The sequence below is a fragment of the Trichophyton rubrum genome (assembly GCF_000151425.1).
Source record: "Trichophyton rubrum CBS 118892 genomic scaffold supercont2.1, whole genome shotgun sequence".
Lineage (NCBI taxonomy): Eukaryota > Fungi > Ascomycota > Eurotiomycetes > Onygenales > Arthrodermataceae > Trichophyton > Trichophyton rubrum.
In genome coordinates this window covers 2,501,729-2,514,059 of record NW_003456428.1, presented here as the reverse complement: position 1 = coordinate 2,514,059, position 12,331 = coordinate 2,501,729, and the positions used below count along the sequence as shown (strand labels likewise).

The following is a 12,331-nucleotide window of genomic DNA, read 5'->3' as shown; positions in this document are numbered from 1 at the left end:
AACCAGGGGCAAGCGTCCACCGTCTGACAGCCAAAAGCCCCCGGAGCCAGGCCCTTGGACCAGATTGAAAAGTCGCCAGAGGCGAACAACACAAAAAGAAAGGAACAGATGGAGAGTGAGAGAGCAAAAAAGGAACTTGCTGGAGAGAAAAGAAAAGAAAAAGAAGAGAGGAAGCACAATACAAACGTAACTCGGTATGCGGATTACGGTGTCCACAAATTGCACGGAAGTGCATACGGCCATTTGGAAACACACAGAGTACGCAGCAAACAAGATGACCGCCCAAGCCTGGTCAGTCCTTGTCGTATTTATTATCACGATTCTGGTTAGAGCGATCGCGGCCAGTGCGGGGACGGACTGGGTTGGCTGTTACGGCATGAAGCCTGCATATACATATACATAATAGGGACATGAGATGCCTCTTCACCCCAAGTTCCTCCCTCCCTGCGGTTGGCCAGTTGCAAGGGATCTCGCCTGGTGCAAATCTCACGAGACAGAAAAAAAAAAAAGGGAATGCCAGAATACTTTCGGCGTCACAACACGGCAGCCCATGGGAGGAGGCATCAAGACGGAGAAAGATATCTCTCGCTCGATTGATACGCCGGCCTCGTGGGCGCAACCATTTGGCGTACAGAGTGTGTTTAAAAGGTCTTGCAAGCGGCTGGATAGGTCACTTCACATGTTGTCTCGGAGTATTTCTCCTCCTACGTGCAACATGAGGACGCGTGAGCCAGCGATTCAGCCCCAGATCAAAACGCACACAGCATCAGGCGATACAATACCATGCATAGCATCTTCCATTCCTTGGCTGGATGGGCATGGCCTGGCAGTCACGCTCAGATCCACGACGCCAATTTTACTGGCTTCCCCAGCTCGGTTCCTCCACCACGGTTGTGTTCTTACATGCATTTGAGCAGCTAAAGATTGCACAAAATTTCACAGTGAGGAAGCATCCAGAATATTTGGGATTTAACTGGCTGTTCGTTTGTACGCTTGTTACATGCTCTGTATCTCGTACTCGCGCTCGCACTTGGCCTCATGGTGACGGTAATGGTAACATGGTCGAGAAACGGCTATCGAGCACAAGCTCATAGTTCGTTTCCCCTTACCTGCTGATCTTCAACTCTCCTAAAGGTCTCCACATGGCCTTGATATGTATATCATTCAAGTCGGTTGATTTCATGGGCCATTCTTGTTGTCCTGTACTTACAATGCAACCTCGTCCTGGTGTCCCGTAAACCCTGGTTCCAGGGTGCGATGCCGCTCCTTTCCCCTGAGACCCTCGGCTGAGTTCCTTAATGCTTACTGAGCGGCATATTGAATATTTACCAGCCGCCTCCACTTTGCGCCATGCCATCGAGCGCCATTTTGTTGCATTATTTTACCTCTCAATCTGCCAGCAGACACAGTCCCCACCTCCATACATCTACCAACACATAACCAACTCAGAAAAGGAAACACCAGAGTCGTCTCTGGCTTTAGTTTCGTGACTTCTCTGATGACACACTGGCGCCGTATCATTGGCCAGGTGCATTGCTTTCGGTCAAAACTCTCTTTTCCCCATAACTGGGAGGTTGGCTAGACTGTCACTATTCATTTCCAGTGTGTTGACTTCCCGAATATACACACCAAAAGGTTTGGAACCTAAAAGTAAGGGATCCAATCACACCAGAGAAGGCTCAGAGCAAGGCTTCCTCGAGGCCAAGTACGAACAACATATGTACGCAGTGAACATCGAAGCAGAAGTTGCTACAGAGTACGCGAGCGGTTGGAACAGTTCTTGGCACCCTGGGCTACACAACCATGTTCACGCCGTACCACAAATGCACAACTATCATGGAGTCGACGTACCCTGTACTTACACCAGGGACAGATTGCTTTATAATGGACAAATGTAGGACTGACTCTGGTGGATACTCCCCAGTATGGTGCGCTGCTGAAGCTTCCGCAAGAAACCCACTCTCATGAGCATATATTAGTGAAAAGCATAATTCGAAAGTGGACTGCAAGCCTCTTTTGTCGCCTAAAGGTCATGGGAGGCGACAAGATTTTCCAAGACGGGACAACTTGGGACACGCATATGAAAAGCAACATGCTCAGGTGACTGCGCAATGTATAAAACATACCGCAGTTCTCGATCCGTGGTTGCAAGAGGACAGAGGCTCAACGCAGGATTCACAAAGGCACAATCAAATAAACACATTTTTCATTTTTCTCATGTTATGAGCGATGGTGGGTCTTCAATTCGGGTTTGGACATTTCCTTCCCCCCTTCCCCCACAAGCGAACAAAAGCAGGGTTACGCCAGGGTAATCAAGAGCTTGAACAAAAACGGAGCATTAACAGCCCAAACCCATCATACTGAAGAGTGTAACAGCAAGCATGGCAGACAAGGTACTCCGGCTTGTCCAAAAATGGAATAAACCCAGTGTTTGGGCCTCAAGGCTCAATCCTTGGCCGTATCTGTGGTCCAGTCAGGAATGATACTCCTAACAATGGTTCCACCTGCGGGAAAGGGTTGGAGCCAGAGGGCGATCGGCGATCGAAACCATCCCCATCAAAAAAAGGGCCAATACCATTAATCGTCTTCCACTACAACTGGCCATTAACAGAAAGAGTTTCAGTTCTCATTTCACATTTGGCACTCAGGCCATTTTCTTTCAAATGTTGATGGTAGTAGGAACACCTAAACCCTATGCAGTTCCTCGGATGCGCCTGTACGCAAGTGGCTGATCTCTTCATCTTATGAGCCAGGCCTACGAATTCGGGGACCGACTCGCTTCCAATGCACAACGCCATTGTATAGCCATCGTCTCTGGTGCTTTGAGGCAAGATGTTTGATCATAACTTCTCCCCCTTCTAGCTGAGAGAGCGTACTCCGTATATTACCTTCTCTCGCGAAAATGACCCGGACTAATTCCGCCCTGGGTGAAAACAGAAAAGCCCATCCCCGTAACTACACAAAAGAAGTGTTTGGTGGGACCTGCTCCGCTTTTCTACTGGCGGGCCGCACTCCCCGAGCCAGGCCCAAGGCAACAAACCTTTGACGGCCCCAGAACCTTTTTAGTTCAGTCGCCTATTATAGTTGTGGGCCGTGAACCTTGCAGCCACAGCCGACATGTAAAATATAAATGTATGTCAGCTTGAGGTTCGACACCATCAGAGATTCGGCCCTGAGAAAAAGAACTTTTTAGAAACTCCTTTGGGTCTATGCGCCAAAATCCATGATGCAGATGTTTTGACATAATAATACCCGCTGTGGAGTTTATGAAATTACGAAAACGCAAGATTTGTCCGTTTCATCCAGTCCTCTTGCGAGCGGCCCTGCGCCTTGAAGCAAAAAGTTACGCTGACGCATACCTCGTACTCTGCTCTGCGACAGAACGTACGGAACGCGTCATTTTTCTTCGTATCCCCCTTCCACAAGCTGACCAAACAGAGTTCCTCAACGTCTCGAACCCTCTGTACCGCAGTGGTGGAGTTGCTTGGTCCTGACAGAGGAGGAAAGATGTCGCATGACACCTTCAGCTAGCAAGGGACCACTCCAGCCGTCATTCCCGAGCCCATGGAATGCAACGGGGTGGTCAGCAATGCGAATGGAGTTTTTCTCCGTGAACTCCGTGCCAGCATCTTTTCCTATCAAGCAATATTCCGTACTCCGTACTCCGTACAGGAAAATTTATTTGATTCCCCAAAATGTTACTCATTTACAGTAAGCCCTGGCAATACCTACATGTACCTTGCTGCAGGACAATTTCATTATCTGGGACGGAATAGATGATGACATGGCATTATTAGGAGGGAAAAGAAATATCAAGATCTTGATGAGAGCACATATCTCTCCTCTGTCCCTCATTCACACGACAACTTCCTGATAATGGTGTTGAGCCCCCAGTATTCGCTTAGGCTCCAAATTCAAATTGTTTTTAAGTACCAGAGAGAGAAAAAAAAAAGAAAGAAAGAAAGAAAAAACAGGGCCCCAATGACAACCACGATACTTGCGAATCGCAAAGAAGCAGGATCAACTGAATCCTTTTACCACTTCCTATACTGCGCCACACTAGCCAACTGAAGCTTGTCCTGGGCCAGGAAATGCTTTAGGCTTTCCGAGCATCCGTTAACGTCGAATGCTGGCTCGATAACATTTCTGGGGTATGAATTTCTTCAGTAACCAGGTAATCTCGGATCATACGGAGAAATAGTACACTGTACGTGCGATGACCAAGTATGGGACAGAATATGGAGTATTTGTCACAGCTTATTTGCCCTTCTAATACGGTTGCTGGTTATGCGTGGCATGCTTCGTCCCCACAACAGCCTGTGTCAACAATCGGAAGCTATCTCTCTTTCCACTGCCGGAGCGGGGCTGTGACGGGAAATCTCGGCCAGTATATGTTGGCCTGTTGAGATTGTTTTCGTGATACACTGCGGAAAGAAAAGCCTGTCGTCTGTGAATACATGCATCGTCATGCTACGTTATCTCGAGCTGGTTTAGATCAGGCATCCGCGGTGTGCGACAGGAAATATTTTGTTGATGGACGACGGCTCTGTCATACATCATGTCCCGCATTTTCTGCACTGTTGATCTTATCTCTCCACCCACCGAAAGCCTTGGGGCAAACAAACATGGTGGAGTGTGTTATGGAAAGCTCACCTTTACTTTTGTGGCCCCCTGTCTAAATAGTGGAGCAGTTCTGCTCCCCTAGAGGGTAGTCTGATCCGAGATGCCACTCGAAGATACGGGTGCTTCCAATGAAAGGCGCCTAGCCAGACAAATTGAAATCACGACGATATCTTATATTCTAAGCAATTTCCTTTGAGGCTGCTTTTTCTTATCTGCTTTTTAGAGGTGGGAGCTAGAATTTTTCTTCCCCATGAAACCCAACGGCCATTTAACAATACCCTCGAAGGATTGGTACATCGTTCATGCCATTGTCTATCTGTGCTCGAGATGAATGGCCAATGCTAATGTAAGTTGCAGATACGAGCCAACTCAGGCTGATGATTTACCAATAGCGATACTTCAGGCCGTGATGGCTGACTCCAAAGCTGAGAAGACGGGCGATTGCTTTTCTATAATTTTAATGGATCCAGGTGCATCAATTCCGGTCACTCCATCAAACATCTTTACTGCCATTTACGAAAATATCCATAGTATGCCGCTAGGTGGAGTCGAAAAATAAGAGACGGCCAATGTTTGATTCTTTGACACCGAGGATTGAGTATGCAGCCTCCCACACAACATCTGCAAATTACCGCTTTTCGCCCTTTTACGGCTCTTCTGTTGAACAGATGGACTATCATCGTGCTACAAGAGCCGATGGTACATTACCATGGAACATATGATTCTTATGGTTTGCTTGTCCCTGGTCTCCTGGGCTTTGGTTAAAACTAGCTTTACAAGGTACCTCCTACTTCCTCCGGACCGGCCTGTTATATATCTGAGTCTAGATATGGCAGTTCTTTCATCTGTTTGACTAAGTGTGTCCTATACCTGGATTCACAAGAATACTTTCTCGGTTTATTTTATCAACGGGTATTAACCTCACTCCGGCCAAAAAGGCTTTCATATCCATGGGTTTCAGGGGTAAGTATGGCTGCTCTGGCATGACATGATCGTTGATGTGTTCCCCTACTATTTCCATGAAATGGTACGACAAACCCAAAACTATACCCTAACCACAGCACTATGCTATACTTAGTAGCCTCTCTATGTGCGCTATAACAGTAAGCCCTGAGTGATGTAGTCTTCTATATAACATATCCCATTTCCATAAAGCTACCGTAGAAGATACCTGGCATTTTCCCCAAACAAGAAGACAATTTTTTTTTTTTTTTCAAATACAAAGTGAGTGATAGTTACTACGATGTCGTTCGTTGCCTACCATTCATGCGCCTTGCCGGCGTTGCATCGCCCGGGTCACGGGGCAGCTCCAACTACTTTGTCCCAGAAGAGCAAACAACGACATCCTCACTTCACCAACTTCAACGCGTCAATGTCTCTCTCTCCTTTTTCATACCAAGAACGCCTTTGATCGCGCCACGAGGAAACAAGTGTTTCTATCAGATTATACCATCTCTCCCTCCTTCAATTTGCTTGAACCAGCTTCCTTCAACACCTGGCAAACGCTACACCAACGGTAGCTATCGTAGTCACGATGCGTGTCTCATTGTTATCTTGTCTGGCTATTGGAGCGCTTGCTGGGGGAGCATTTTCCGCTATTTTACCCCGAGAGTAAGTCCTATCACTTACTGCTACTTCAGTTGATATCATCTTGTTATGGGTAGATGCCGAAAGCTTCATCCCAGGGCATTACTGTTGTGCCCTGACGATGTACAAGCCTCCTTTGTCACCTCACTATTTCGCGTCTCGTCCCAGAGCAGTGCTGATACTTAAACTATAGACGGTCAACTGGCGATTTTAGACTCGGTCGTGAGGCCCTGTCCACATCGGGGATCCAACATCCTACGCTGCGTACAACGAAGGCAGCATTCGCTCCCTTCCAAAATGTTACTGCTTCTACGCAAGCTGTTTCCACTACCTTTCCACTCGCGGCTAACATTATTGATGAACCAGCGTTCTTAACCACTAGTTTTATGCCATATACAAGCACCATCTCTGTGGTTGAAAAATGTCACTTCGCTGGGAAGAAAGTTACGACGCAAGGCAAGGAAATCACCTCAGATGTTATTTCCAAGCCCCTCGTGGATAGTGAGCCTAACTGCTCTGTTGCAAATATCGTCACCGTCACTATTACTGAGATACTCTTTCATACGACGGTGCTCTCCACATCCACCCGTTCAGCTACTAAACAACAAACCCTGGTCACTTCCACGGCCACAGAGCCAAGCCCCACAGTTGGATCCATCATAAGTATTCCAAGTTCAATTAAAGCTCTAACAACCAAGTCTTCTGCATTTCCTTCAATTGGGCTTGGTTCTGGCGGATGGAATGCTTCGACCGTTGTAACACCTTCGACCAGCGAAGCCATCAAAGCTGGAATGATCGAATACGAAATGCAACTCTCCACAGCCAAACCTTCCACCTTATCAATGCGATCACAAGTGCATGAAGGATCAGTTGGAGATACGGTGACCGCAACAAAAAAGGGCAACGTAGCGGCATGGAAGGAAGCATGGGATGGGAAACAACCATCTCCGTTGGTATCTGCCAAATCCATAGCACCCATTCAAACTTTCGGTATGTATACCTTCATGGCTACTGGCAGCCTACATATTCCAAGTACTATTGATGAAAATTCAGTGAGTTTGTGTATCTAATGTATTTTAGGGAAGGGTGAGGTAGCCTTATCACGCACTACCGCAGCTGGTGCAACTCCTACCACGTGCGGGGAAACTGGCGTTTTCAAAATTAACGTAAGACGGCTAACTCCAATATAATATATTTGGTCTAACAATATGTCTAGTTTGATGATCTTCCGGTGTACTCACCTGGCAAAAACCAAACAGCTGCTTTCCCGCCCATCTTTAGCCCATACCACCATTTTCTTTTCTCTAGTGGTTGGTCGTACGGACCCCCTCCAGCGGAGCTATTTACTCCAGTGTCGAATCCTCACATTGGTATACATGTTCCAACAAAACGAGAGGGTGAGAAGCCTCAATCCAAGGGAAATTTTGGAGGAGGACCCCGCGCTTCTCAGAAACTGTTTTGGTTCGATGCCTTCAGTGCTCAAGTGGGCTGCAATACTGGGAATGCCTCTCTTTCCTGCGAGTTAACTGTCCAGGGATCAAAGTACTCTGCGGAATCCGGTACTGAAATCCGTGCTGGAGTTAGCAGATTCACAATTCCTCCCTGCCACGAACCCAAACACTGTATCCTAACCGAAGTCCTCTTTGGGGATGGCTTCAGTGGGTTATCTGGAATTGAGATCGACGCGCAGATGGATGGTAGAGCTACTATGTGGTATATTGACGATATTCTGCTCAGATGGCACGATGATACTTGTGCCGCCGGAATCGAACGCCAACGTTCGCGCTTCTAATTTGCATCCAACTCGCAACTTCCGGCCGCTATAGCTTATGGAGCTAATGAATAGGTCTTATGGAGATACCGGTAGCAAGGATGATATGGATCATGATTTTAATGTTGTATGCTAAATCCACCGACTAGGCCATGTAGCAGAATTACTGCCCAGTCTTATCAGTTATTGAACTTGAAGAAATGAAGTTGAAACTGACAAAAATAAACAACAAAATAACATTCTTTAGTCTTCAAACAAGATTAAGGTTATGCTTAAAAAGTGGAACACACGTGATGTATTACATAAGCAGCGCCATGACGTTGATTTTTCTTTCCGAAGTTGCCGTGTAGGTAAATATAATAGTCCGTTAGGACTGCACTTCACTTTCGTTTCCCCCGGATAGGCCTCCGTTCGTAAGCAGTCTGTCCCCCTTATCAATGGGACCATAGGTGCCTGGCTGTGTCGCCATTTCGCTTCCTGAGGCGATTGATTCTGCTGGTTTTAACGGGTTCCCCAGCTTCCGTTCGCCATGACAATTCTTTCCATGCGGGAGCTTCTCGAGTTCCCCCCTGGCGATAACGAAACTGACACGCTGATAAACGGTGTTCACTTCAATACCACGACCTTAAACTATTTTAACTATACCCTTTATTCGAACGGGACGCTTTCGAACGGCTCTAATTGCTGGTTGACGTTCGATATCTACAAGCCACTTCTCCTGTCGAACGGAACATTTATAAACGGTACATCATGCTATGTCCCGATTAAAGGCCTGAAGGCTCGAGGGAGCATCGGAGTTGCATTTGCAGCTCTCTTTGCGGCCACATTGTTCCTTTCGGTCATCAACCTCCGAAAACACGGCGAGCGGTTCCTACCGCTTGAAAAGCGGTGGACAATTGTTGGGAGGAGAGCACCGTGGTATTGGATGATATTTCTTACTGTCTGCGGAGTGGTTAGCTGCTTCATGAGCATTGACGTGGATCGTGACTATCTACCTCAGACCGCGATCATTTTGCAGAGCTTCTTCTACTATCTAATGATACCCGTGATGCTTGCCATGATATGGGAGGGCGTCCGGCACTGGTTAGTAACCTGTCTTTCTTTTTATTTTGTTTTGTCCTGCTTTTTATTCTAACATAGATTGTAGGGGATCGTGGCAGGAACGCCAGGTAGTTGACCGAGATAGTTCCGCGTTCCCTGCAGAATCAACTAGAGAGCGACAAGAGCTCTTCCTGCCGCTAATATTTTATTTATTTGCATTTTTGTCTTTCTTCCTATACATCCCAAGATCGTGGTCGGCGATAGAGAAACAACGAACCTTTGACCAACAAGAAGCTATAGCCAAGAAAGCAGCAACTGATGTCCGCTTCAAAGCCGGAAACATCATTACAGGCTTTTGTATCTGCATAATATGTTACAGCCTTGGACATAGCTTATTCAGATATAAGTGGCAGGCTCAGGGACAACCTTCACTTATATCCATAGTGATGTCTATCCCAGCCAAGTTCATTATCGTTATTACCCTTGCGGGAATTTCTGTTGCATTCAATATTGCATCCTCCTTTATCTGGCAAATATCCCCTCTGAAATATGACGGCAATCCGGGGTATCTTTATGGCTTAGGATATGGGCCACATCTTATGATAGTCACGGTTCTCAATATCTTCGCCTATCTTGAATCTAACGAGGATAGGGAGTTGATAAGGCAGAGAATTCAGCGTGGGCGTGCCAACGACACTGAGCTCGGCATCGAAGCCGGTAGAAGGAAGCCCGCATGGTGGAGGCGGCTGAGGCCCGACTTCAAGGGCGACGTTGGAAACAGTTATGAGGCAAGGCTTCGCGCTCTCACTACAGAGGTTGGCGGTGGTAGACCGACGCAACGAAATATAGAACAAAGGGTGGAGATGGGCGTTATTGATACCAACCGATATAGGGATTCCGTCGATTCCCACACACAAAGCAACGCAGACCCATTCACAGATGACCATCGCCACCCTCCAAATCCCCAGTCTACTGGTAGCGAACCTACCGAAGCACCCGTCGAACCTGGACCCAGAACAGGTCGACTCCACAGCAGTGCGGCAAGCCAGTTTTCCCAGTCATCCGGCGAAACACTCGTCTCGCAGGCCAGAAATCAACCGCGTGTCAGAAGTATGCTTGATGTATAGGCCGGCTGTCCCCAGATCTCACTTTCCCCGTGTCTGGTATATAACGCTAGCGCAAGGCTAGTTTGGACCAATATATATGTTAATCTCATGGCATGAGTATATATATGTTTTATTTTTATTTTTATTTTTATTTTTATCTTGGGGAACTGCAATATAGAATGACTCGATGATCTGCCTGGTTGTATATCTTTTGTCTATTATACACACGGTATTGGGATAGTCTAAGTCACCAATGGATGAAGAACACTCGAATCATCAATTAAACAGAATAACGAGAGGGGTTATTATCAGCGTGCTCCATGGATTTTACGTTCAATGCGATTGAATCTCCTCTTGACAGTACTAGATATCCATTAGTAACTCAACAGGGTCAGTTAATGTTGCAGTCATCCTAGTCGCAACACCAACAATCGATTGGTACTCAAAGCCGTATTCACGGGTATTGAGGAAGAAGTGGACGTGAATCTGAGCAGTTGCAGCGTCTCTTTAATATTTGATATCATTGATTGACCGCCCCCGAGATTTGAGATAATCGCCACAGGCAATTCTAACAATCAACTCTACTTGGCCCTATGCACTATCTAATGGATATGCTTCAACCCGTAGTAAGTCGTAAGTCGTTAAGCGTATCGCCATAGCTGCTGGAGGTAACGGTATCATCAGCTAAGGCCATGGATCTCCCCATGATGATCCATAGCTAACTGCTTAACTTCTGAACCTTGGACACCATAACAACTATACAGTTGGTCCATGGTATGCATTTTCTTTACCGGTATCTTGATGCAATTGCATCCTAAGTCAGCGAAGAATGGCATATCTCATCTCGACGATAATCCATGAGGAGCAATATTCCGCCTTGGTGATGAGTTGACTAACTCGGCGGTTTGTACGGCCATTTCCCCAGGCGACGAAGAACAGGCTGGTTGGCATTTGAAATCACCAAAAAGCAAAAAAAGCAATGCTCACTAATTAAGTAGTTCGTTCGTTAGTTAACTACTTTGACAACCCTGATGGAAAAAAAGAGAAAGAAGCGAAGATACGCAGAGTCTAGAAACTGGAGAAGCAGAGAATATACCCTTCCCGTAAGTACTGAGTTAAGCAGTGAACTCACTAACTCATTAATCCCTGCTGGCGCCAGATCAACGCCCACAGATAGACAATCAGTATCCAAAACTGCATCCTGCATGGCCCTACATGGGCCTTCGATGGCTGGCAATATAAACGCATCCTCCGTAAGTCAGTTAGGACATGTTCCTTGCTGTTCCGCCCTTCGCTCCCCTGTCTCCCGCCACCCTTGGGCGTGAGCTCGCCAGGCGCCCTTTTCTTGCTCTCTGTATTTTGATAGGCAGAGGGCGTTGCTGACCCTTGAAGGAACGCAGCTGGATGTGCGGTCGATCGCTGAGACAGTCTTTGCTTTGTTTCTTTTTTGGTAGGGTATTATCGCAGGGTCAATCCTCTCCTGCTATACTCCGTACAGCGTTAACGCCCACTAAAGATGCCTGGCCCATTTGATAGTCGCTGAGCCGAGGAGTTACACGGCGTACGGCCAGGGAGCGGGTGGGTAGTTAAGGATGAATGTGAGTTGCAGTGGGACAAAAAGAAAGGAAAAGGACGCGGAAGACGAAAGACGAAGAAGAAAAGAAGACGAAAAATAAATCAGCTATGCATGTCTGCCACCACCCACTTGCTTACATGGCCAAGATAGGCTGGCAAGTTGTTTTTTTATCTTAGGTGTTGCTTTGTTTCTTATTTGTTCGTTACGCTGCAGTGGGAGGAATACGGGAGGTGGAGGAGCGGGAGGGAGCCAACCGTTCCGTTAGCACAAGGTTGACTTGATCTGGGCCTCAGCTTTTGCCAGAAGATGCGCTGCAGAAGGTTTGATGGAAAGCGAGTAGCAAACAAGAGATAGTTGTTGATTATAAGTAGTTCGTTAAGAATAAAAAAAGGGGTACGTCATTGGGAATCAAAACGGATATCAGATTCGATGGTATAGGGCGGCAACACACATAAAGGGAGGAAAACAGAAAGAGAAGAAGAAAACAGAGACAGAAACAGCGGTCAACTCCATTTGCCCGTCCGAATTTATTCCGATAACTTTTTTTGTGGCCGTGGTGAACCCATGATGAGAAGAGACAGAGAACATACGGAGCACTCAAGACAGGAAACAACAGGAAAAAGATGT

General features: G+C 46.8%; 2 protein-coding genes across 2 annotated transcripts; both read left to right on the top strand.

Moving 5' to 3' along the window:
• Positions 1–6,157: 6,157 nt before the first annotated feature.
• On the top strand, positions 6,158–8,002 carry TERG_00951 (uncharacterized protein; the record flags this gene model as incomplete). Its single annotated transcript, XM_047747680.1, has 4 exons — positions 6,158–6,234; positions 6,404–7,200; positions 7,291–7,376; positions 7,427–8,002. The coding sequence occupies 4 exons, from the start codon at positions 6,158–6,160 to the stop codon at positions 8,000–8,002; spliced, it is 1,536 nt and encodes a 511-aa protein (XP_047603643.1).
• Positions 8,003–8,510: 508 nt separating this feature from the next.
• TERG_00950 (uncharacterized protein) lies at positions 8,511–10,149 on the top strand (the record flags this gene model as incomplete). Its single annotated transcript, XM_003238916.1, has 2 exons — positions 8,511–9,064; positions 9,129–10,149. 2 exons carry the CDS (start codon positions 8,511–8,513, stop codon positions 10,147–10,149), a joined length of 1,575 nt encoding a protein of 524 aa, XP_003238964.1.
• Positions 10,150–12,331: the final 2,182 nt, after the last annotated feature.